Source organism: Chironomus tepperi, unplaced genomic scaffold (assembly GCF_022539635.2).
Source record: "Chironomus tepperi strain 1889 unplaced genomic scaffold, CSIRO-AGI_Ctep_v1 contig_34, whole genome shotgun sequence".
NCBI classification, from domain to species: domain Eukaryota; kingdom Metazoa; phylum Arthropoda; class Insecta; order Diptera; family Chironomidae; genus Chironomus; species Chironomus tepperi.
This window is the reverse complement of record NW_027226156.1, coordinates 1,034,039-1,058,898: the sequence shown is the minus strand read 5'-3', so window position 1 is coordinate 1,058,898 and position 24,860 is coordinate 1,034,039. Positions and strand designations below refer to the sequence as shown.

The window sequence follows — 24,860 nt, the reverse complement described above, 5'->3', positions numbered from 1 at the left end:
TTGGATTTTTGAATTCAGGTAGACTTATGAATGAATTATTCAGGCTGAAAAATCAAAAAATTCAATGGAAAAATCAGAAAAAAACCCAAAAATTCAATGAATTTTAAAAATTTCAATGATATTGTGATTTAATCTAAATTTATTTTATGACTTTTTGAACATAAGATCAAATCCTGAGTCATGACGATCCCCAAACCTTCTGCTCAATCCAGTCAACATACTCCGACACTCTTGTATACACTCCAGGAGAGTTGGGTCCTCCACAGTATGCAGCTCCGTAGCTTGTTACTCCAATTATGAGATATATGCATTTGTTCTTCTGAGAAACAATCTGTAGTGGACCTCCTGAGTCTCCCTAAAAATTCAAAAAAATGGAATCAAAAATAGAAATTTATGATGTTGTAAAATGAGGACTTACCCGACATGTATCCTTGCCACCTGAAATGGAAAAGAATCACATTTATTAAGCACAATCAAGCCATGCTCTACATAATCATCACATATCAATCACCTTTCAAATCTCCTGCACACAATTGCGTATTAAAAATATTATGACCCTCATAATGTGCACTACATTCATCATTGCTGATTAAACTCAGTTCCACTTTTTGCAAAATTTCCGATGTGTCACCATAATATGGATTTGTTAATCCCCATCCAGTTGCGATTATTTTACTGTCCTGTATTCTTTCCGTTGAAGTCATTAGACATGCAGGTCGAATAAATTTTGACAATCTGACTTTTTTTGAGAGCTTTATGACTGCAATGTCATTTTCACTCAGATTTGGATTATAATTTTCATGAACAATAAATGATTTAATTCGAGCCTCAAATTCATGTGAATCATAGTCTTTAATCTTCAAATTCCAAACACCAAGACGCACCAATGTCGGTTTACCACCTCCACCATATCTACAATGTGCTGCAGTCAGCACAAACTCATCAGAAATCAAAGAACCACCGCAAATGAATATAAATACATTATCTATGTTCATATATCCAAGTGCAGCCATGTGTGGAAATTCATCCTTTTTTGCATTTTCACCGCCAACTATTAAGCCTTGTGAGCTATCGCAGCTATCATCGCTTATGTTCTGAACGACAGGATAGAGCGATAATGAACCAACTGCTATAACTGTTCGACTTCTCTTCCAATATTCTTCACATTTTTGTTCACTTAGTCGGCTTGGCTGAGAATTATTGTTGACTATAACTGGATCTGATGGATAATAGATGTCTGATTGTGGTGGATTTTGTTGAGAAATTGGAATATTATTAAGAAATGGATTTTGTGGATTAAAAGTATTATATTGTGGCTTTGCACATCCAACTAACAGTACACAAAATACGGAAATAAGCCTGAATACTACAATTTCCATAATTTTTTGGCTCAAGTCTGATAAGACACCTCAATCCACTACGACTATTTAAAATTGACTGAACTGGCATACACAAAATAGTCATTAAGTTGCATTTAACATGGGTATTACCAGTTAGACAAGAATTATAGAAGAAATAACAAAGAAAAGAAACAGCCGGTAAGCAATTAAATGGTGCTAAACATTTAACAAGAAATTACTATACCGGTTCTTAAATTGAAACATGAAGATTTGTTGTAGACATAATTATGATGATTCATTATGTAAGTAATGGTCATCCATGCGTCATTCTTATTACTGTTCAATACTCCCTAGCCCTACCATACCCCCCACCTACTCTGTCCTTCTTTATACCAAAATACTCAAAAATTATTCTCAGCAAAATGATTTTGCCCGGAATTTTACAGACATAATCGGGTTACCCTACCCAAGTGTAAACATATAAATGACAACGTATGATAAGATAATAGATTATTTCAATTGCTTGTAATTAAAAAGTTCTCTTCATTATTTTTATATTTTTTTGAGAATATTTTTTATTCAGCTTGAGTTAGTCATTGTTGATTATTTATTGAGTATTGAGGTGAATTTTAGTTATTTTAAATTAATTTTAGCACCATTAGTTTAGCTTCTGTTTCGTCAATTTACACCTTTTAGTTTTTAAAGTAAGTCCTCAAATAAGTCTTTGAATTCAGTAAGTTTTGAATTATATCAGGAAGGATAAAAATGGGTCATATTTCAGTCAGGACAGTGGCGTAGCTAAGATCTGAGGCGTATTCAGAGAGGGAGGGGGTTAAGGGTCAACCCAACCTACTCTGAATCTGCCTCTGTGAGATGTTTTACGGCTTAGTGGAATTTACACGAATAAACCCTAAGCTAAGACGACCTTAGCTACCTTCCTTAACTTGCCAACTTTCACTACCATTTCCTACCATTCCCTGCCATTCCCTACCATTCCCTACCATTCCCTACATTCCCTACCTTCCCTACTTCCCTACCTTCCTACTTCCCTACCTTCCCTACCTTCCCTTTCTTACCATTCCCTACTTCCCTCTATCTAGCTTAACCTTCCTAATTTATAAAATCTTCTTAATCCTCCCTAGAATCATGCTCGTAATTACCTTTATATATGTGCTCATCCTCACTCCATCATTATCAGCTTTAAAATGTAATTTTCACATTGATAGCAATAAAAATTATATTTGCGACTTATCAAACGCCGCACCTAACGAACAATACTTTATTCACACAATTGATGGATATGATGATGGAAGTGTGACTGTAATATCATCAATAATTGACGAAAATTCAACTTTAACTGTTCTTGATGACATTTTGATGAGAAAATTCTTGAATTTGAGGAAAATTGAAATTTCATTTTTTCATATAAAGGAGGTTGCAGCTAATGCATTTGAAGTTTGTGATTATATTGAGGAAATTTCATTAAATCGCAATGATTTGTCGGAATTGTCGCGTGGGATTTTTAGGAATTGTAAAAATTTAAAGATTTTAAAATTGGCTTCAAATTTATTCACAAAAGTTCCTGTTGAAGGTTTTGAGGGACTTGACGGTCTGGAAGGTCTAAAAATTGATAATAATCCTTTAGTTGAGGTTATGTCCGATGACCTTAAGTACCTGACAGGATTGAAAGAATTATTCATTTCCGGTACTGGAATTACCAAGTTTAATGTCGGTAATTTTGAGGTTATTGACCTTAGAAATAACAATTTTGACTATTTTGAGGTTAGGGACGCTCCAAATCTTCGAAGCTTGAATTTATCGAGGAATTCGCTGACGTCAGTGCTGTTTACTGGTCCATCAAATTTAACAGAACTTGACATATCAATGAATTCTTTAGTTGACCTTCCAAATGACATTTTTAAAGCCCTAAGCAGCCTCAAAACCTTAAAACTTAGTTGGAATCCACAAATTTTCAGAAATTATTCACGCGGGGTTTTTGAAGGTTTGACAAATTTAGAAATATTGGAACTAAAATCATGCGAAATTAGTGGATTTTCTGGATATTCCTTTTATATGCTGGATAATTTACTGGAACTTGACTTGAGTCACAACAACATTCGTGAACTTCCGTACATTTTTTCATACAGAAATTTAGTAAATTTAAAAATTTTGAAAATGTCCTCAAATTCACTCGAATCCATCAAGTCAACGACATTTATGAAGCTGACATCCTTAACATCCTTAGATCTTAGTCACAATTCGATCAAAAAAATCAGCAAAAATTCATTCAAATTCCTTAAAAATCTACAAAAATTGAATCTTGGATCGAATAGGATTGAAATTTTGGAAGTCAACATGTTCCCGGAAGGCAATTTCAAATTTTTAGAGCTTGACTTGTCATACAATTTGATAAAGTTTATTGAACCTGGATTTGATGCTAAATTCTTGAAGATTATTGGAACTGAAAATCCATGCGTCGATGAAAGTCAGACTAAAACTTTGGACATATGTTACGATAATTATAAGGACATGAAGGATGATTCAGCCACAACAGAAGCAGCAGCAGAATCTACAACAGAAGAAATTGATGAAAAATTGGAATTTTCACTAAAAGATTTATTATTTACTTTAATTTGTATCCTTTTTATAGCTATCTTGTTGATTATTGCTGTGTTTTATATTGATGGATTTTTGAATTTATGCGGGATTCATGAAAAGCCTGTTGTTAAGGATGACAATCCCAGTAGTGTATCTTATCAAAAATTCTAAGTTAAATGTCAAACATTAAGTACTGAAGTGCCAATAAATTGTTCATTTTATGACCATACTCAATTATTTTGGGATTATTCACTTATTAAGCTATGCAAAAAATGAATTTTCAGACCATCCAAATCCCCTTTTCCCCACCCTCGCATTACAAAACTCCTAATATGCAAAAAAAGTCGCTAATCAAGTTCAAGTGTTAATTTGCCAAGTCATCATACGTTCTACGACATGTCCAAGGGTACCCAGGTGTACCATGAAGCATATTTTAGAAAGAACAGCCTTTCTGGAAGGTATACAGCATTAAATAAAGCGATTTTGTGGCTTAAGCCAAATATCTCTCTGACATGGAGTGTTATTGTCACCAAATCCAGCCCCACACTAAAGTTACAGCAACCTCCAATCATTCTCATCACCTATTCTATGCCGTCCATCCCAAACCTTACTTAATTCCTTGAAAATTTCATTGAACCGTCTATGATGTGATCCACTTATTCACATCTAACAACATTCTATATTTTGACATATTTTTTTCACAAAGTTGTACGAAAATATTTACACAGTTGTCCCTGAAACACATCCACATCCAATTTCAGAAATTCAAAATTATTTCACATCCAATTTCATCATCATTTAAGCTAGAAACTTGTTTAAGACAAGACATAAAATAAGATGAAAGTTTTCATAATCTTTTCTGTATTAATAATTGGAGCTTTGGCACGTCCTCAAGATCCAGCAGCAGCACAAGCAGCAACAACAGCTGCACCAGCTCCAGCACAGCCAGCACCATTAAATCCATTAGGAAGTTTAGGATTATCGACATTTGGTGGTGCTGCACAAGGTGGAAATTTACTTGGACAAGCTTTAGGTAACGTTGGAACTGGACTTGGACAAACTACTGGAATTCTTGGTGGATCGGCTGTTGGAATCGGAAGTGGATTATTTGACACTGTCTTTAAGTCTAAAATGTTGGGATTTTTGTTTTAAATTTGTTGATTTTTTGTAAAAATTAAGATTAAAATTTAATAAAAAAAAATTGTTTTTTGTTTCTATCCAGCCTTAATATATTTGGCATTAAGGCTCAATTAATAGTTGTGTCTGGTATTTAGGCACAATCAACGGTTCTGTCTGGTATTCTCAGTCCGCACTTACAGTTCATGAACATAAAAATTCAAATCCATCGCAAATTACACTAAAATGACGAACATTCCTAATTTTAACAGAGGATTTACCCAATTTCTGACAAATTTTCACACAAATTATGATGCTAATAAGAAATGAATATTAACGAATATTTGATAAATATAAATATTCATAAGAAATTAATTAATTTGTTGTTGTAATTCATTTTATGGATGCTGTAAATATCAATTGATAATAGAGCCGCACGATCGGATCATTATCATAAAATTATCTTCATTCATGGATTTTTTTCTTAAATGTTAACAGGTAATTCAAGATTATTTTAACGTATTTTTTTTGGGAATATTTATAATGACAAGGAATAAAGTTCTGGACAGTTTGACTTGTCGGACTGAATTTTGGGGATGTGTAAATGGAGTCTTTTAGTTGGTGAAATAGAGGAGAGGATTCAGAGGTGGGGAGAGGGGATGTCATGCTGTCTCTTCTTTTTGGACAATTTCTCTAATTTATTCGAGATTTTTATGCCAAAATTCCAATTTCTGGCTATTCTACATTCTAAAAGGATCCGGTCAGGTCAGTAAACATGTCTGGACCATGGACACGTTCCTCGACCCCCTTCCCATCCCCTGAAGTCGAGTCGATTTTTTATACAACATTCGAGTCAACTTAAAGCTATACCTTCAATTAAGACACATTTAAAGAATCGAGACATGCTTTGAACATCTCAAGGACCCATACGTTCTATCTAAGTTCACAATTTACCTCTAAAATACCTCAAATATCCCTTTTAACCCAAAAAGCTCATCAACATTTTAATCACCAACTCAACATTTCCTTACTTACTTCTTCGTATCAATCAATTCAGGTTCCAAAATTATTTAATCTTCCATTTCACACTCTCTATTTACATAATTATTGATTGAGAAGAACAAGAAAAAAAAATGTTATAAAATCTTAAGCAAGTCAACGACGATGATCAGTATCAATTTAAAATTCTATCACAGCTGTTTGAGTTGATTTGTTTAATATATTCGGGATTCGTGAAAGTGGATCAAGACTGGTTAAAAGAAGCATTTTTGCATCCAAAAAGATATAAAGATTGCAATGAGGATGTTCAATAGGTCAAATGCTATCTTTAACGTTATATTCTTAACAATTTTGCTGACAAATGTCGTATCATCACAAGATAATCAGCCACAAGTTCATGATTATGCTGCACAACCATCTAAAGGCCTGCTAGACACAATTCTCGGATATCTTAATGATTCACCAAATGCCAGTGTCAGAATTCAAAGGATGTCATCGACAACAGAGTCAGTTACAGGCGAATCAGTTGAAGAATCCAAAATTGAATTAAGCAATCCTGTTTATCGCTATCCAGTCGTTGTCTTGACTGATGCTAATTTTACACAATTTGCTAGTCAACATGAATGGATTTATGTCAAGTTTTTCACAGATTGGTGAGTTTTTTTGGCTTGGTTTGTAATGACTATTATGCAGGCAGACGCAAAGCTGAATGCCCAGCATTGTAGGGAAAGGTTGGCATGAACTCATTAACACACAGCTGATTCCTATACATTTCAATCTCCCAACAGGTGTCCACACAGTGCAGCAGTCATTCCAGCCTGGCACGATGTCTCATATCGTCTCTCATCAACACCAATTGCCGTCGCTGAGATTCAATGTGAAGTGGATGGCAGCACATTATGTGAAAAGTTTAAAGTCAAGGCATATCCATCATTTAAATTAATCAGAAAAGGTGAGATCCGACAAAATTTAATTGGAGAAATTAAGGATGCCAGTAGACTTGTTGATGAAGCATGGAGAGTGTACTTGAGAGAGTCTAAATGATGATGGATAGGAGATTGAATGATTTGTGAATGAAAATTTCTAATAAAATTCAAAACAAGTAAAATTTGTATTATTATTTGCGTAGTATTGTCTATAAATAGGAAATTTATATTCAGCAGTCATGTGAAAATTATGAGACATGAAAGGTATAATTTTGGTAAATTTAAAATCACTACTTTTGATCATCTACAGCCAAAACCTGAACGTCAATTAATGTCTATTAATAAAATAAATATTTTGAATATTTTCATTCACATTTGTACTAATAGAACAGTCACATCTGTCAATATTCACAATTTTATCTAAATTTTATTAAAAGTGCAGCTCAAATCAGAACCAAATTCAGCAAAATTACTTCAAACTCATTAACAGCACATTCCAAAAAAGTGATGAAATTTGTTCAAATTTTTCTCACAATTTTCTTCATAAAATCGTCAATTTCGATTCCAATCCGGAACTCACCACGACCCGCAAGATTACTTCCATCACTAAATTCAATTTTCCTCATCAAATCTGAGTCAATTAAAGTCGATGAAGTCGAGGAAGTGACAACAATTCCAGACGAAGAAGAATCAATTTGGGATAAAGTTGTAAAGGATTTTGGAAAGTTGGCAAATGGAGCTGCTGACTTGGCAAATGATTTTAAGGAATTTTCGTCCGTTGTGATGAGAAAATGACTAAGTCAGCATGAATCAAAGTCAGCATGACTAAGTCAGCAGTCAAAGTGGCTAAAAATGTATAATTTGATAATATAAAATGTATAATTAATTAAATGATTTGTTTTAAATTTGATTGAAAATTTTGTAATCGACCTTAGTGACTCAAATGTAGTAAAGACAGTCATTCGCACTTTATCTAGAATCTTAATCATCCTAGAACGTGTGTGGCTATCAATTGACTCCCATCTAGACAAGTAAAGTCAATCTTTAGGAATCTCCAAGCAGTCCATTTATACTTAAATTTGACCTCCAATTGGAAGACTTTCCAAATTTTTCCATAAGCGATATGTGACGCGGCGGCCGGTCGCCATTGACTCCCAAGACAATAAACTATAAGAAGTATCCGTTTTAGCCAGAAAAAGGAACCAGTTCATCTGATTTATTAACGCTCAGTGGATCAAAAGAGTTCCTTTGAGATCCACTTGAAGTTCATAGTTGAGATGCTGCAGCGATTCAATGGATTTGGGCAATTTTTATGAGTGATTGTTTAGGGATTCCATATGCAAAGCTCAGACACTTGTCTGGACATTTTCAAATGAGAATCCGAGCCTTGTCTTATCCTTCCTATGTGTCGCTGATTAAAAAAACATTTCATATTAATTTTGGGTTGAATTTTTGCATTTATTATTAGAATTTTTGAACATCTATTTTTGGGTATTTTAAAATTTACATCCGGAACTAAAATTTAGTTTTATTAACAATGATTTTCTGTTGAAAAATATCAATTATCCTGTTTTAATGTTAATTGGTTGCACTATTGTCAGATTATGTCATGTCTTAATATCCTCTACCACCTTTGCCGCCTTTGCTGCCTCCTTGGTTACCACCATAGCCTCCTTGACCACCTTGATTACCTCCATAGCCTCCTTGACCACCTTGATTGCCTCCATATCCTCCTTGATTGCCTCCATAACCTCCTTGATTGCCTCCAAAACCTCCTTGACCACCTCCATAGCCACTCTGACCACCTCCATAGCCACTCTGACCACCTGGACTTTTAGTTCCACCACCTGTTTTACCACCTTTATTTCCTCCTTGTTGATATCCTCCATTTTGTCCCGTTTGACCACCATTCGGACCAGGTTGACCTCCGTAACCCAAACTTGGAGTGTTTTGACCGCCATTTTGACCAGATGGACTTCCATAACCTCCATTCTGGCTGGTAGGTGCTCCGTATCCACCATTTTGACCAGGTTGGTTAGCTGGACCGTTTTGAGCGCTTTGTCCACCATTTTGTCCATTCGTTGGACTGGATTGACCATTTGATGGAATATTTTGACCGGTTTGTGGTCCATATCCATTGTATTGATTATTTTGTCCATAACTTTGACTGTTTCCACCAAATAGTCCACCATTCGGACTTCCATATCCAACATTTTGACTTCCATATCCACTATTTTGACTGCCGTATCCGCCATTCTGACTGCCGTATCCTCCATTTTGACCGCCAAATCCACTATTTTGACTGCCGTACCCGCCATTCTGACTGCCGAATCCGCCATATTGGCTGCCATATCCATTTTGACTTCCTTGTCCACTTTGACTTCCTTGACCATATCCTCCAAACATTCCACCACCATATTGAGGCTGTCCATATTGTCCATTACTTTGACTACTTTGGGCATTATATCCATTACCTTGACTACTTTGTGGATTATATCCATTACTTTGACCATAAGAACTACCAAACATACCACCACTTCCATATCCACCATTATTCTGTCCATAACCTCCATTACTGCTGTCCATGTATCCACTGCTTGAACCAAAACCTCCATTACCATTCATTTGTCCATTTTGTGCTGCATTTGAAGGAGGTTGAGGCGCAGAACTATTAAATGAAGCGACATTTGGAATTCCATTTCCAGTAAATGTCGTGCTGTTGTCACCAGCAACTGATAAAGCTGAAAACCATATCAAAGCCAATACAATCAGACAATTTCGTAATTTTGTTCCAGACTTCATTTTAAACTGTGACTTTTAATTCCAAACTTAATAAAGCTTTCGATTTGTAGCTGCTTATATAGTAAGCTTCATGGATGAATAGATAATAATTAATATGATTTAGAATATCGTAGTAGCTTCAACCGTGACATTGAGATAATTGATAGTTGTAATCACGTTTTTGGACTTTCCAGGAATGAAAAGTGGGTGTGTTGCGGTCGATAAGGTGTGCATTAGATAAATTTATGATTATATACGATTAGATTGTAAACAATTTTTTGTCTTTTGGTTGTTTGTCTATAGATTTTTTAGAAACTTGAGCTGTTTTTGGATGTTGAATTAATTTGAGCATTTAAGGACCATCCGAATCGAAAATCGACTTTTTGACATAGTATAGTACAAGTTGACTTATTAGACCCCACAATAGCCCCACCATACTGCTTTGTAACCACATCATGAGCTCCCCTCCTTACCCGAGTAGACAAGAATATGCAATCACTAGTGAATGGCAAGTTAATGTTCAGTTGATGTCTAGTTCTGTCCTGTGTGAATGTTCACTCTAGTCATTCCTAAACCCAAGAAAATTGAAGAACTAGATCCGAAAGTTGAGGTTAACCACAATCCATGCTAAGATGGGAAGACATCGTCGCTTACTATGTAACGAATTTAGATAGAGTGTCTAAGTGAAATTATCAACTGGAAGTGATTTATATGACAATCATAGTTAAAAGAATTAAATTCAATTTTAAGTGTCTTTATTTCTGAATTTCAAATATCCAAAAAATATTGAATACCAAGCACAAAATGTTCATTAATAATCATAATTTTGATAGTTGGTCGGTCCATTATTTACATTTTGTGCATTATTCTGTGGCTGATTTCGATACATTCCACCCATCATGCCACCACCTTGTTGCGGTCCACTTCCATATGGTCCATTACTGTTACTATAGCTTTGCTGGTTGCCATATCCATTAGACATGAAGCCTCCTTGTCCATATCCATTAGACATGAAGCCTCCTTGTCCATATCCATTAGAATTTCCGTTATAACCTGACATAAATCCACTTCCTTGAGATCCATATGGATTTTGATTTCTATAATTTTGCTGATTTCCCATATATCCACCTTGTGGCTGTTGATACTGATTGTTATATCCATTCTTTGGCTTCTTTTGTGGATATTTACCGCTATTTTTGCCATAATTTTTCTGCTGATACTGTTGCTGCTGATATTGATTGCCATTATATTGCTGAGGATTTCCAAAAAGTCCACCATATTGATCGCTGTTTTGTTGTTGATACTGCTGCTGACTTCCGAACAATCCGCCATATTGACCATTGTTTTGTTGCTGATATTGCTGTTGACCTCCAAATAAGCCACCATATTGTCCGTTGTTCTGATTATTGTTTGACTGGTAGCCATATCCACCTTGATTATAGCCATAATCATAACTATTTTGATAGCTGTTATATCCCTGATTGTTGTTGTTGTATTGTGGATATCCATTGCTATTTTGTTGATATTGAGAATTTTGAGGATTCTGTGGTGGCTGCTGGGGTTGTTGATATTGAGAGTTCTGTGGTGGCTGTTGATATTGAGAAGCTTGCTGTAACTGCTGTCCTTGAGATGATAGTTGTAAATTTGAAGGAACTTGACTTTGAGGACCAGATGGATTTTGACCAACTTGAGGGACTTGCTGCATATTTTGATTATTTTGCTGATTTTGAGATCCAGAATTTCCATTTGAATATTGCATAGATTGATCTTGTGACTGTCCTTGAGATCCTGGCTGATTATAATTATTGAAGTCATTTGAATCATGATCAGCAAAACAGACCGAAATAAGTAAATTGGCAATTAAAATTGCTAAAATTTTGTGCAGCTTCATTTCTCTCAAATTTTTGACTTTTGAAGATTTTGTGGATGAATGTCAGTTTATATAGTCTGTCAATCACGAGACCAATGTCATGAACAAACGGATGTGAAAATGGTAATTTTGATATTTCAAATTGCAGAGGTGTGATTGAGGCGTGCAACTAAAATTGACTGTTGTGATGAGATCAGGGATGAATAATCTCAATGTTAGGTCCCCGAGTACTGAATAATTGATTGAATTTCAATCCCTGGCTGAAATTTTAAGCATTTTTGCAGTGGAATTTCCCAAATTTGAATGATATTTTGAGGTTAAAAGAGAAATTTTAATAAAAATTATTTCATTTATTTTTAAAATTCTTAAAATCTACAAAAAAAATGTTCATTTTGACTTCTTAATGTACAGCACAGCATCATGAACAGTTGGAAAAATTTCAAATTCCAACTCTCCCAAACGTACAGCTTTATTTATAGAGTCATAAACGACATCACTAGTTACAGCTAGAAACACTTGCAACTGCATAAGCTTCAATTCCTTTTTTATTTCCGCAAGCTTTTTGTACCCTTTAATATCAAGATGTGAAACGCCTTGAAGGTCGACAACCACATATTCCATGCCATTATTGTGTTCCTTAATTTTTTCAATTGTACATTTTTCAGCATTTCTGATGCATCTAAGGTCAATTGAAAGATTACTGTATAAGTCTTGCTTAAATCCTGAACAGGTCGCAAAATTTATGGAACCAAAAAATCTGAAAATCTTAATTTTTTGATCTTGAAGGACATTTTTGTGGATTTTTGTATCAACATAGATGTCAGTTCCGGGCACTTGTCCCAAATTGCATGAATAACTCTTGAATCCTTTCATGTAAAATACAAAAACTGAGACAATAAAGCCAATAAGTAGCCCCATGTCAATCTCAATCAGTACAACAGCTAAGAATGTCACAATCCAAACCAATGCATCAAGATTGCTCTCTGTGTAAAATCGCTTGACGTCTCTAAATTGCCAAATCATTCCTTTGAGTGACACGACGATAATACCAGATAGAACTGCTCTTGGTAGCGTTTCAAAGAGTGGTCCTAGCCATAAAAGTACTGAAATATTAAAATTTGATTAGAATCTACTTGAATATAGTCAACTTGACTTGAATCTACTTGAGTAAAGTCAACTTGACTTGAATCTACTTGACTATGATATATAACTTAACAAGATCAAGCCCTATAAACTGAATATTTTAATGATTCCATAACTTACATGTCAATATCAACGTTGCCGAAATCACTGACACAACCTGAGTCTTTCCGCCAGTTTGATGCTGTATAATTGACCGCGATAAAGCACAACTTAGTGGAATACATGAGAAACAACTTCCAATAATATTACTAACTCCAACCGCCAACAACTCTTGATTAGCTCTAACTTCATATTTGTCCTTTTGTGCAAACAGCAGTGCCATGCTAATCATAATTGAGTATGAAACAATGGCTGTAGCCAATGAATCAAGCGCAACTAATTGAACAATTTTCATCGATGGAAATTCAAATGGTGGCAAGCCACGTGGAATTTGACCGACAGTCGCGACACCATGTTTTGGTCCAAGTTCCATAAAATATGAAATTATTGTAAATCCAACAACAGTCATTAGTTCCGCTGGGATTGGAAATCTGCACTTTTTTGATACAATTGGTTTAATGACTTCGTTCATTAATATCATGAAGGTAATGCAGCTTATCGAGACGTAAAGAGTTGGCAAATGAGTATTTGGTATTTGTAGGATTGTACGCCACAAAGGAGTTATGACTCCAGTACTTCGTGGTATTTTGACACCTAAAAGATCTCTCATTTGGATGACGATAACCTGAATGGCTGAAAATAGACAAGAAAATCAAATTTTGCTCATTAATTTGACAATTTTCACATTTTTACCAGCTCCAGTCGTAAATCCACTAACCAATGCTTCCGACAAAAGTGCAGCTGCAGTTCCCATCCTTAACACAAACATTATCAGCTGTATAAATGCACAAGACAACGTCACAGCTGTTGCAACCTGATAATTACTATAACTCGGATCAAGACGATCAGGATGTGTTGGATCTCCATAATGTGGATCTGAATATTTTAAGACAATTGTTGCGACCATCACAGATGCAATTGAAAATGTCCCCGTGCTGACATGTCGAGATGTTCCAAATGCAAAGTACACAAGTGTTGGAAAGAAGGCCATATAAAGTCCAACAATTGGATCTAATCCAGCTAATAGACCGTAAGCCATACCTTGTGGAATATGAAGGACAGCTACAGTTAATCCAGATACTAAATCTCCAGGTAGATATTCCTTTATTCGGTATTTCGGTAGCCATCCAAAGACTGGTATAAGACTGTAGACTACTGAGAAGAATGTGAGGGATTTAAAGCAGGCCTTGACTTTTGTTAGGACTGAAAAGTATAAAATGTTGTTAATGTTAAGATACTAAGGCAGCGACAATGCTAAATTTTGATGTCGATTGTCAATATGATTAACCCCAATCTCTTCATTCTTAAGAACAAACCCCAAAAATGACAAATAATAATAAACCAAAGACATTAATCCATAAATGTACTCCACTTCAATTAAAGGCTTTGTGTTTACCGATAAGACATAGGTGAAGTGACATGTGGCTTGACTTATCTCTTATTCACCTTTTAACTTATCAGATGATAACAAATAGTAATACTAGACAAACCTTTGACTTGTATTAGGACACGCAAAATATTAGAATATTATGAAATTATTGGAAATGGACATTAGGATGTGAATGAGCCACCAACCAACATCACCCCCTGAATAAGCCTTGTCAGGAACCGTCAATATTGATCACATTAACTCACAATGAAGTAAGTGAAGTACAACTCATGAATCAGTTTCAAATGGACATTGACGTGCCTCTAACTATTGTCCTACGCATGCCTGTGTCCACTCGGGAGTCAAATATCATCAATTTACAACAAATAGCATCAAAAATATCACTTAAAATTCAACTTACTTCCATCTTTCTCACGATAATATCCGGATATATTTTCTAATTCATTTTGTTTAATTACACTACGATTTACATTATATGGAATAGTTGATGACAATGCTGGAACTTTGCCATTTGACTCTACACCATCAATAGTCACTTCGTCGTTATTCATGTTACAATTTAATATGTACACTGATTATCAATCTTTGTTGTTGTTTTTATTCTGATTTGATTTTATCCTAAAAGTTTCGAATTTTTCATCAAGTTTTTGAATCAAACGGAACTGATGTGACAATTCATAAATGACAACTGAGCTTGAATAGATTTTAATAAATTTTTTAGTCACAATTTAATTGAAATTAATTGAGAATGAAGCTGCATGTTTAAATAATATTCAGAATCAGACACTATACACTTGGCAGGCACTAACACCTCATTAAAAACCCTGAAATATTCACAATAGCGTCTTATTCTTAATTATTATAAATTTACAATATTTCATAAAGGTTCATTGACTGTAGCAGTGGTGGGCAACCTTTTATATATCGCGGCACACCTTGATGATAAGCCTCGACCGAAGCTACTTAATGCATACGGTTCATGGCATTTTCAATAATTTATGTCGCGACAAGCAGGTTGCTCACCACTGAACTGTAGTAATTCCAGCAAATATCAAACAAAAATTAATAATCACAACTTGATACGGCAAAGTTTCACAACCTTTTGTGCCTATTGTGAGTGATGAACGAGAAAATAATACAATTTTTGTTTATCTTTTTGAACTTTTGTTCCTATATAGTCTATGTAAGATTAGATAAATTGTTGTTAAGTCTACAAAATCTCATAATTGTTAACTTGACTTTGTTTAGATCAGCGACGGCCAACCTTTTTTCAAGGCACGACATAGTTTGTCTTTTTTTTTTTGGCCATAAATCTTAGCGATCTTCAACGCAAACTTGTATGACATGACACATGTAATTATTTAATTTGATTACAGATGCAATGGATCGTTCACTTATTATGTGACACATTAAGAGGGGTTGAGCTGGGTCATAGCTCGCCTAAATCGAAATTTTCAACAATTTTTGTCGGTACACTAATGTACTGCGGCACACAGGCTGTCCGGTACTGTCAATAAGTCAATAAACCGTTCCAAATTTTTATGGAAAAGTCAACTAATGTCCACTCGATTCCATATAAAATCCGAGTCGACTTTGAGCTCTGGATAGAATTATTATTGCAAACAATTGAATTATCTTAGTTTATTACAGATAGACGTCCTTACAATTCACTATCTAGGTTTATTACTTCTTCAAGTTTGTTTAACGACTCATTGCTGATCAGTCTGGATGAGAGGTGATTAAAATTTATTGCATTTTGTGCAGTTTTTTAATTCATAAATTTAATGAATTTTTCAATTTATTATACAGATCTTTAATAAAATAGAGCAAAACTTCCGAATATCGCGACGCGTACAGCAATACTAATAAATTCATTATCTCAATAATCCCTTATCAGTTTATTACTTAGGCTTATTATAGAAGTTTTATATGAAAACCGCGGGTTTTCTAGCTGAATTCTGTCGACTCTCGTTCCTTAGTTCGCAATGCACCCTCAACTATCAGAAACTTTATACATAGGAAAGCTTCTACTTTGCTAAAGCCAGTAATTGGCAACTGGTGTGACGCAGAAATGTCATGAACCGTTTACCATGTGCTGTTTTGTACGAGCCTTACTATCAAGGTATGCTGAAAAGAGTTGTTCACCTCTGCTACAAGCCAAAATACAGAACGGACATTAATTGTGAGATACTCATGTGAAAGAATCGCTGGATAGGTCACACACTTAGAAATCGCAATGCAGCTGATAGTGTCAATGCGGGGAAAGAAACACGGAATGGAATGCTCAGGGAAAAAGACTTTCTGGAGCTTCAAAAGCAAATACTTCGTCATTTTCTGTTAAATATAAAGAATTCTTCACAAGATTTTCGAATTTACCGCACTTTCAAAATATTTCATATAACATTATTAACATGTTATCTATATCAATTTGATGAGATGCGGAGTCAGTTTTGAAAATAGTTTTGTGTTGAATATCATCAGACGCAGTTGATAAAATTTTGAATAAAATTTTTAAATCATAAAAATTTGTGAATTTTGATGAAATTTTGCAATTAAAAATATCAAATTAGTGTAATCATTACAGCAGTGTAAGCATTTTTTGTATTCTGAATTAAATTAGATAAGTAATTGAATTTTTCGGGTGAAAAAACGAGTTTGGGGCCGTTCACTTATTACGTCACAGAAATGTAAACTTTTTAAAAACGAAAAATTTAAATATTAATTATTTAAACTACGAAATTTATAAAATTTATCATTTCCTCATCCCCTTCCCCCACTTTTAAAAGAGGAGACGTAATAACTGAACGACCCCAAATCATGACGAAATCTTTCATGTGTTATAAAAACTGAACGGTAAAAAATCAAGATAAGCATAAAAGGTCCAGGGGCGTAGCCAGGGAGGCTATGGGGGTACCCCTCCGAGAATTGAAAAACAGTTTAATTTGTAACGTTTTTTTTATTTTTAAATTTTTATTGGTTTTTTTTAATGTAAAATGTTCTAGAGCTACGTCCCTGGCTTAGTTCATGCTATGGAAATTTCGAAATTTCCGTTAGTTTTGCTGTTAAAATAATTGTAATAAAATATGCTTGTGCATTTAAAAATCGTCTTAAAAGTCATCACTGAAATGTCCGTAGCATGATTTCGTCATTGTTCCTTGACATTTTCTTATGATGAGAGAATTTAGTTTATTTTTTATTATTATGGCGTGTTGTCTAATTTCAAGGCTCAAATATCCATTCTCAAATGTTATAATTAAATAAGTTATTAATTACAAAGTGGTCTAAATTGTAGAGGGTCCCATCAAGAATTATAGTTATATACTCTACATCTGTCCTTCACCTAATCCACATCTAGTTTCAAAAATTGTTTTGTTTCATTTTTTTTTAGAGTAAATCAAAATCTGAACAATGTCTGAACAAGGTATTAGTTCCAGATCTGATGGGGTCAATGAGTCTCAAAGATCAGCACCAAATATTCTAAATAATACAAATTCAGTTAAAATTGATGAAAAATTCATCCTTAAAATACAAAAAGGTACCAAAAATGTCACCAAGGAAGTGAAAGATTCCTGCAAAGTTCTTCATTTCTCATCTGAGTGGGATTTTGAGGAAGTGTTGAAGACAATTGGTGGACTTGATCCAAAAGATTATCCACAACTCTTCATTTTTGTGATTTATAAATCAGATAATTATGTCCAAGGAGCAAAAGATGAGCCACCAAATGAAAAAGTTAGATTAGGACATGAAATTGATCAGTTAAAAGAACATCTTCAAACATTTAGTGAATTACGTCCAGTGATCTTACAATTGACATCAGAAAATGAAAATACTTCACAAATATACTACAAAGATGATCCATCAAGTCAATATAATGTCATTGATCAGCAACATGATGACATCAAAGAAATTGAAAATTTTTCCTCATTTTTGTGCCTGTTTTTAAATAACAAAATCAATAATTTTAAGGAACAGATGATCAAGGTCATTAATGAAGCTGAAAATACAATATTACTTCTGAGATTCTTAAGAACTTTAAATCTCGGAGATAATTTCTTTGAAGACATAACTTTGGAAATAGCAAAAAAGAGGAGTGCAGCTGAATTTTTGGCTATTTTGGATGCTCCATTCAGTGATTGTGGTGGATGGTTAAGCAGCCATGCTCAAAAGTATATAACTGACATTGTATGCATCAGACAATCAGGAGGAATACAAGAACGATCAGAACAGAAACAACAAATTGATAAATTATGCTCCTCAGTCCTACTGACAGCCGTTCAAAACCAGAATGCAGAATTGATTGACTATTTGATATTTGTCCTTAGTCATTTGATCCAACATCTTCCATTCGATCATCAAGTTAAGATTTCAACAACTGCATTTGAGACAGGCCAACTTGATGTTCTCTGTAATTTGGTGGGCATTGCTGACTTTCCATTTCCTATTAATTTTGAATCAGAATCAACCAACCATGAGAGCCTTCAGACAATTATTAATGAACGTGCAGAGCTGGAAGATTCAATTAAATCTACAAATATGGACCACTTCTTAAATGCACTAGACCAACTCGCAAATTCAGACTTGAAAGTAGTCTACAGCATCAATAACAAGTCAGCATTAAAGATAGCTATGGAATCAAAAAACTTTGTAGCTTATAATTATTTACATCTGCGTGGATTCCATACAACAAATTCAAATGAAATATTTGATAAATTTGAAGAAGAAGTTCGCAATTTTGTAGCACAACAGAGGAAGCAAAATGTAAAGGAAGCTCTTCTAGATGAACAATGGTCTGTAAATATGCTCTGCAATAGATCATTAATCCACAACAAAAGAATCAGTAAGGTACAAGAGAAAGAGTATCGAAAGAAGATTAGGAACTGGTATGAAGACATCAACAAGATTAGAAATGGTAAACAGTTCCTTGATGTTGCAGCTTCATGCACAAGACTGAAGATAATCTTCGATTTCGAGAATGACACAGTAAGTCTAGTGCTGAATATTTCATAGAATTTGTGTACTTAACTTTAACTTTCTTTTAAGGTCGAAAATGCAAGCTTATCAGGACCTTCTTCTCTTGGTTCCATGTATCCAGTATCCAAATGGATTTTCATTGGTGCTAAACTGTCTGATAAAGACAAGAATTCTGCTAAACAGCGCGAACAGCAAATCAAAGGAGTTTTGGCACACGAATTGTGTCATTATGTCATGAAGTTAGTTTATGAGAACAATGAGAATCCTTACTTCGAGGATAAAGAAGATTTAAGGAAAATGTTTGAGGATATCGTTCAGAAAATCGACAAATGGTCAATGGTAGATGGTGACGGTCCTAAGGATAAGTGCAACGGAATTATTTTATCTGTTTATAAGCTTTACGATCGCGATGAATTCCATCAAGAATTAATTGTTCGACCTGTGCAAATGTTAGCAGAATTTGATGATAATGAGCGATTGCTAGGTAGTCTTCAGAATACTTATAAAGATCTTTTTGATTTCTGGTTCAATCATGTTGTTCCTGACTTGCCGAAACATCTCAAACGGGACATAAATGTTATAAGATTAAATAGAACAATTGGTTTACTTCCTTCTATTCAAGAGCTCAAATATGAACTGTGCAATGAGGATAAAATAGAAGAAATAACCAGGAACAAGATTGTCGTAGTGCAGACGAATGTTCCGAAGCTTTTGTTCATCAATATCCTTAACTATCTAAAATTAAAAGACGAAATTTTATTTGATTCAAAAAATATTTTTGTTGAGCCTGAAAAACTCAATAATCTACAACTTTGGGATGATTTTAAAAATATTTGTGATGACAATCAGAAACTCAACATTTTTGTAGACTGTACTTGTGGAGTTCCGGATGAATTGGAAAATATTTTCGTCAACAAGGAACTGAATTTCATATTTATTATGTCCAATAGGATTCAACATGATCAAATTAAAAAAATCATTAAGGAACAGAAGATGCAGGATGTACAGGAATTGGAATTGAATTACAACTGGAGTGACTTGACAGAAATAAGTCAAAAATTGTTGCTGAAAACCAAAATAAATTTTCAAAATAATTCAGAACCAACATTAGCGGAACTGATCATATCTGATCATAAAACTAAGAAACCATCAACAAGTACATCAGTTAATAATGACAAAGAAGTCATAAATGATCTGGTTGATGTTCAGCTCTTGAATTTATTGCTGGAAAATCAGCCATTTTCAGTCAACACAAAAGAAGATGAGAATAAGTCAAAGGAAGAATTTCAGTTTTTATTCCAGCCAAGGGGCTTCATTAAAAAGACAAAAATTAAGACAGAAACTGACTCTGAAAATTCTGACTCTGAAGATGAAAAACCACGTGGATTATTTGGAAAAATACGAAAACTTTTAAGAAAAAACAAACCAAAAACAGCAGTTTTAAACAAAAGGAAATTGAAGAACAAACAATTTCTCAAGAAACACTCATGTTGGAAGCCAAAAACCAGAAGTATGTCTTAATCTCAGATCAGGCTGGAAATGGCAAAAGTTGGGCAAAGAAAAACTTCACAAATGTCATCCGAAAAAGATATCCAAAAAGTTGGGTGACTTATGTGGACTTGAAACAGTTCATTGACGAGTTTAAGGCACAAAAAGGTGAACCGGAATTTTCAAGTTTTATGGTCGATAACATTTTGAAGCCAGAACAGCAATTTGAGGCCAAAATCTTCAAAAAAATGTACAAGGACGGCAAAGTTTTCATTCTTTTTGATGGATTTGATGAAATTGCTCCAAATTATGCTGAATTGGTCTCAAAATTGGCACAGAATTTCCAACAAAATGGCGGCAATCAATTCTGGATTGCAACTCGAGACTATTTTGAGGTCAATTTGAAGGACAAACTAAAGCTTGATGTAGCTTATGGTCTTGATGAGATGACAGAGGATGAAGGAACAGAATTGATAGCAAAAAGCTGGATTCTTGGTGATTTAATAAAGGACAAAATTGTGCCGAAATCGAAAGAAGTCTTTGAAAGTCGTGTTAAGGCATCACCAAAATATGAAATATATAAACAAAAAGCTCGCCAAATAATTGAAAAAGCTTTACTTTCACGAAATAATTCAGTCGGTCTGCCTCAATTGTTCAAAATGATTGCTACTGGATTCAAGGATGAAGAAAATGTTGTCAACTTGCAAGAATTAAAAATTTACATCAAATTCATAGAAATTCTGTACTTAAGATACTCGCGTTGTAAAGGTCAGATTAGAGAGCAAGCAGATATCAATGCTCAACGAAATTTAAGGCTAAACTTCTTCAAATTTCATCAGTTTCATGCAATTTTAAGCTTATTTCCAAAATTGGCTGCAGTATTATTTCCTGGATATGACGGCAGTGAATGGAAATCTGAAGAAATCATCGCTGGTGGCATGTTGACCATAATAAATGGAAAAGTTTATTTCATCCACGAGACTATCCGTGAATATTTTGTTGCTGATGCAATTGTAAATGCATTGAAAGATCAGCTAGCATGCAATGAACTTTCAGGTGCTTTAAATAAAATCATGACTGAGTATAAATTCGAAATTATTAAAACATTCATTTTCCATGCCTGTAATGAAAAGGAAGTGCTGGAAAAAGTAGGAACACAACTGAAAAGTTTCACTTATTCCAAAAGAAACTTTGGACTATTTTTCACTGAAAATCTAGAAAATCTTATTGAGTTTGGAATCGAAGTGCTGAAAAATGGAAGTTATAAAAAAGCTAAAGCTGTCTTAAATCAAAATGCTGAGGCTATCTTTCGTGGCACAAAAAACGTAGAAATATTTTTAAAATTCCTAGATTTTTTACTGCATTTCTTCTCGAAACGAGTCAAGGATTAAAAGGATTTCATAATCAAATACCAAGTCTTTCTAATAATCTTTATATCAAATTTGAACATAGAAATTTTTGAGAATTTTGTTCTAAAAATAGAAAAAAAAACTGATCGAGAATTTATCAAACAAACACTGATGATGAGGAGTGATGATTGGCCGGAAGGAAACATTTTTTACTTCCTCGCTAAATCCTCACATTTAACTGCTCAAAATGTTCAAAAATTCCTTGAAATAATGGATAAATACTTTACAGTCACTGAAATATTTGAATTAATGAACAACTGTAACAAATATGAACAAAATATTTTAGATGTCTGTGTTAAATCAGAAAGTAAAAAAAATCTCGAAATTTTGTGGACAGAAATTGAAAAATATTTTACAAATCAAAAAGTTCCACAAACATTTAAGGAATTTGTTTGGCAGCAGGGTTTTTTAGAAGAAAAAAATATTCTTTATACTGCTGCTACGTGGGACAACATTGAAGTGTATCAGGAATTATGGAAACTTTTGTTCAAATTATTTGAAGATCGAGAGGAATTGAAGGATTTTATTCTGCAAAAAGATAACTTTGGAAACAATTCTGTTCATCATCTTGTGAGTGGAAATAAAAATCCAGCAATAATTGAGTTGACATTCCAAATTCTAAAAGAAAACTTCTCTGATGCTCAATTACAAGAAATTATAAAATCAAAAGGTTGGCGGGAAATGAATTTACTTCAATCAGCTGCAAATCGGTTATTTGCTTCAAATCCTGTTGAAGTTCATCAATTCTTGTGGACATTTTTCCGTGAATTTTGTGGAAGTGATGAAAAGTTTTTGGAAATGGTCAAGGAAGTTGATGAAACTGGACGTAATATTCTTCATATTGCTGCAGAATGGTCATCAAGTGAAGTTTTTGAGTTTATGGTCCAAGAATTAGAAAAACTTACATCACGAGATGAAATCAAGGAAATGTTAAAGAAATTGAATAGATGGAATCATAATTTGTTGCAGTTAGCAGCTGAAAGGAATAAATCTTCAGAACTTCACCAAACTTTATGGAAAACTTTAGGAAACTATCTTGATAATTCAGAAATTTTGAAGTTCATAAAACATGTTGATTATGATCAAAATAATCTTCTTTTTAATGCTGTTGGATGGAACACAGAAGAAATTGTAGAACTGACGTGGAATGAAATTAAAATATTTTTGACCCACGACGAACAAGTTGAATATTTAAAAATTAAGGGAGAAGATGGCAAAAATTTACTTCAATGTTCTTTATACAACAAACATAACAATTTAGATGCTCTTGCTTGGGTTGAAGAACAATTGAAAAATTACAAAATTGTATATTAATCCTAATTTAATGAATTTATATATTTTTAAAATAAAAGTAATAATATTAAATATTATATGCAATGCAAATTAAGATTTTGATCAAAATTATAATTTTATATTTCCTATTTCAACTGAAAAAAGTCATATTGGTTTTGACCATCACCAACAGTCAATACCATTACTAATCGAACAAATCTAATTAAATTTCACATTGTCAGTACATTTATGTTGTCATTAAAATTTCTTATTTTTATTATCAAATGTTTATCGAGTTTTATTTTTATTTTATGTAAATATTTCCTAAAGTGTGACTCTTATCAACATGTAGTAAAATAAGTTGAATGAAAATATTTTTCAGAGTGTATAAAAATTGTGAAAAATGAGAAAAAGTCAACTCAGTTGATATAAATAGTCCAAAGAAGTCAGTCAAAAATTACAAAAAAAAAAAGTTCAAAAATGATGAAGTTCTTGATGTTTCTGCTTTTGGTGCTCATTGCATTGCTAAGTAAGTATAAAAAGATATTGTGGCTGTAGATAATTTCAAAGTGGTGGAACTAGTTTGTTTATGAGGATTAATGGATGTGAATTTTCAAGTTATCACTCAAATAAAATGGTATCAGTGGTCTAAATTGTAGAGCGTTGAACTTCCATGCCAAATATCCTGGTTTCAATTCCAAAAGTTCCATTTCCATTCAACCGTGTGCTGAGTGCAGTTTTGAGGTCGTTGGTACTTAATGTGCCTCCACTGCTTGGTATACAAGGATATACTAGAATCTGGATGATTTCCATTACTTTGTCTTGCGTACACGAATTGTAACTCGGTAGATTGCAGGATACATCAGGTGTTATGATGTCCATATATCTTTGCATTGTGCAAAGCTTTCAAGTGTTTCGGATTCCACTATAAATTCTAGATCAAAAGGGTGTGGTACAACAGATTATTGATCGCAGTACCTCTAGCTCATAAGGCTGGGCTCTTCAAGCTTTATACATATGTCCTTTAATTTTTTTTTTTTTTTTTTTTCATAAAAAAAACTAATCACAATTCATTCCAGTGTTCTCTGACACAGCAGATGCATGCACACAAGCGCAGGTTTACTCATGCTTAAGACGAGGTGGAAGTCTCAATTATGCAACATGTGCTTGTTCATAATTGACATTTGATTATGATTCAATACATCAGATATGGAGCTTAAAACATCCAAAATTGCTTTTATTTTTTGACATAAATAAGATACAAAAATTAAATTTTATTACTGCATATTATCTAGTGGATAGACTATTGTATGTCTAGTTTTAAGAACAGCTAATAGGATTGTGATGGAATTTGTCGTTTCTAGAACTTAACATACAACTTGATTACCCTACTAGACTACCAAATTGTGTATAGATTTATGCCTTAAATAATTATTTTTTATATTTGATAAATAAAAA

At 33.7% G+C, this 24,860-nt stretch overlaps 7 protein-coding genes and 1 long non-coding RNA gene across 13 annotated transcripts; 4 read left to right on the top strand and 4 right to left on the bottom strand.

Moving 5' to 3' along the window:
- Positions 1–116: 116 nt before the first annotated feature.
- Positions 117–2,346, bottom strand: LOC139096985 (trypsin-1-like). The gene is made up of 3 exons (XM_070648753.1): positions 512–2,346; positions 419–438; positions 117–355 (listed from the first exon to the last, which is right to left on the bottom strand). Exons 1-3 carry the CDS (start codon positions 1,377–1,379, stop codon positions 179–181), a joined length of 1,065 nt encoding a protein of 354 aa, XP_070504854.1. The 5' UTR covers positions 1,380–2,346; the 3' UTR covers positions 117–178.
- LOC139097079 (uncharacterized) lies at positions 1,926–4,172 on the top strand. Its single transcript, XR_011545023.1, has 2 exons — positions 1,926–2,044; positions 2,483–4,172. It is a non-coding gene; the product is annotated as an uncharacterized lncRNA (long non-coding RNA).
- Positions 4,173–6,216: 2,044 nt separating this feature from the next.
- Positions 6,217–7,161, top strand: LOC139097008 (protein disulfide-isomerase A4-like). The gene is made up of 2 exons (XM_070648774.1): positions 6,217–6,706; positions 6,842–7,161. The coding sequence occupies exons 1-2, from the start codon at positions 6,351–6,353 to the stop codon at positions 7,095–7,097; spliced, it is 612 nt and encodes a 203-aa protein (XP_070504875.1). The 5' UTR covers positions 6,217–6,350; the 3' UTR covers positions 7,098–7,161.
- A 1,244-nt stretch (positions 7,162–8,405) lies between these two features.
- LOC139096976 (uncharacterized) lies at positions 8,406–9,796 on the bottom strand. The gene has a single exon (XM_070648742.1). The coding sequence runs from the start codon at positions 9,779–9,781 to the stop codon at positions 8,594–8,596; it is 1,188 nt and encodes a 395-aa protein (XP_070504843.1). The 5' UTR covers positions 9,782–9,796; the 3' UTR covers positions 8,406–8,593.
- Positions 9,797–10,498: 702 nt separating this feature from the next.
- Positions 10,499–11,657, bottom strand: LOC139096101 (GATA zinc finger domain-containing protein 14-like). The gene is made up of 2 exons (XM_070647741.1): positions 10,778–11,657; positions 10,499–10,747 (listed from the first exon to the last, which is right to left on the bottom strand). Exons 1-2 carry the CDS (start codon positions 11,649–11,651, stop codon positions 10,572–10,574), a joined length of 1,050 nt encoding a protein of 349 aa, XP_070503842.1. The 5' UTR covers positions 11,652–11,657; the 3' UTR covers positions 10,499–10,571.
- A 308-nt stretch (positions 11,658–11,965) lies between these two features.
- LOC139095886 (prestin-like) lies at positions 11,966–16,106 on the bottom strand. Of its 6 annotated transcripts, none has more exons than XM_070647453.1 (5): positions 15,911–16,106; positions 14,663–14,955; positions 13,566–14,075; positions 12,894–13,505; positions 11,966–12,733 (listed from the first exon to the last, which is right to left on the bottom strand). In XM_070647453.1, the coding sequence occupies exons 2-5, from the start codon at positions 14,811–14,813 to the stop codon at positions 12,018–12,020; spliced, it is 1,989 nt and encodes a 662-aa protein (XP_070503554.1). In that variant the 5' UTR covers positions 14,814–14,955; positions 15,911–16,106; the 3' UTR covers positions 11,966–12,017. The 6 variants fall into 6 exon arrangements, with proteins under 6 accessions (XP_070503554.1, XP_070503539.1, XP_070503546.1 ...); XM_070647438.1 differs by having other exon boundaries at positions 14,663–15,086; positions 15,927–16,106; XM_070647445.1 differs by having other exon boundaries at positions 15,927–16,106.
- Positions 16,107–16,728: 622 nt separating this feature from the next.
- On the top strand, positions 16,729–20,692 carry LOC139097863 (uncharacterized). The gene is made up of 4 exons (XM_070649823.1): positions 16,729–16,850; positions 17,651–19,242; positions 19,303–20,614; positions 20,685–20,692. The coding sequence occupies exons 2-4, from the start codon at positions 17,671–17,673 to the stop codon at positions 20,690–20,692; spliced, it is 2,892 nt and encodes a 963-aa protein (XP_070505924.1). The 5' UTR covers positions 16,729–16,850; positions 17,651–17,670.
- Positions 20,682–23,687, top strand: LOC139095795 (uncharacterized). Its single transcript, XM_070647268.1, has one exon. It carries the CDS (start codon positions 20,721–20,723, stop codon positions 22,110–22,112), a length of 1,392 nt encoding a protein of 463 aa, XP_070503369.1. The 5' UTR covers positions 20,682–20,720; the 3' UTR covers positions 22,113–23,687.
- The last annotated feature ends 1,173 nt before the right edge of the window (positions 23,688–24,860 follow it).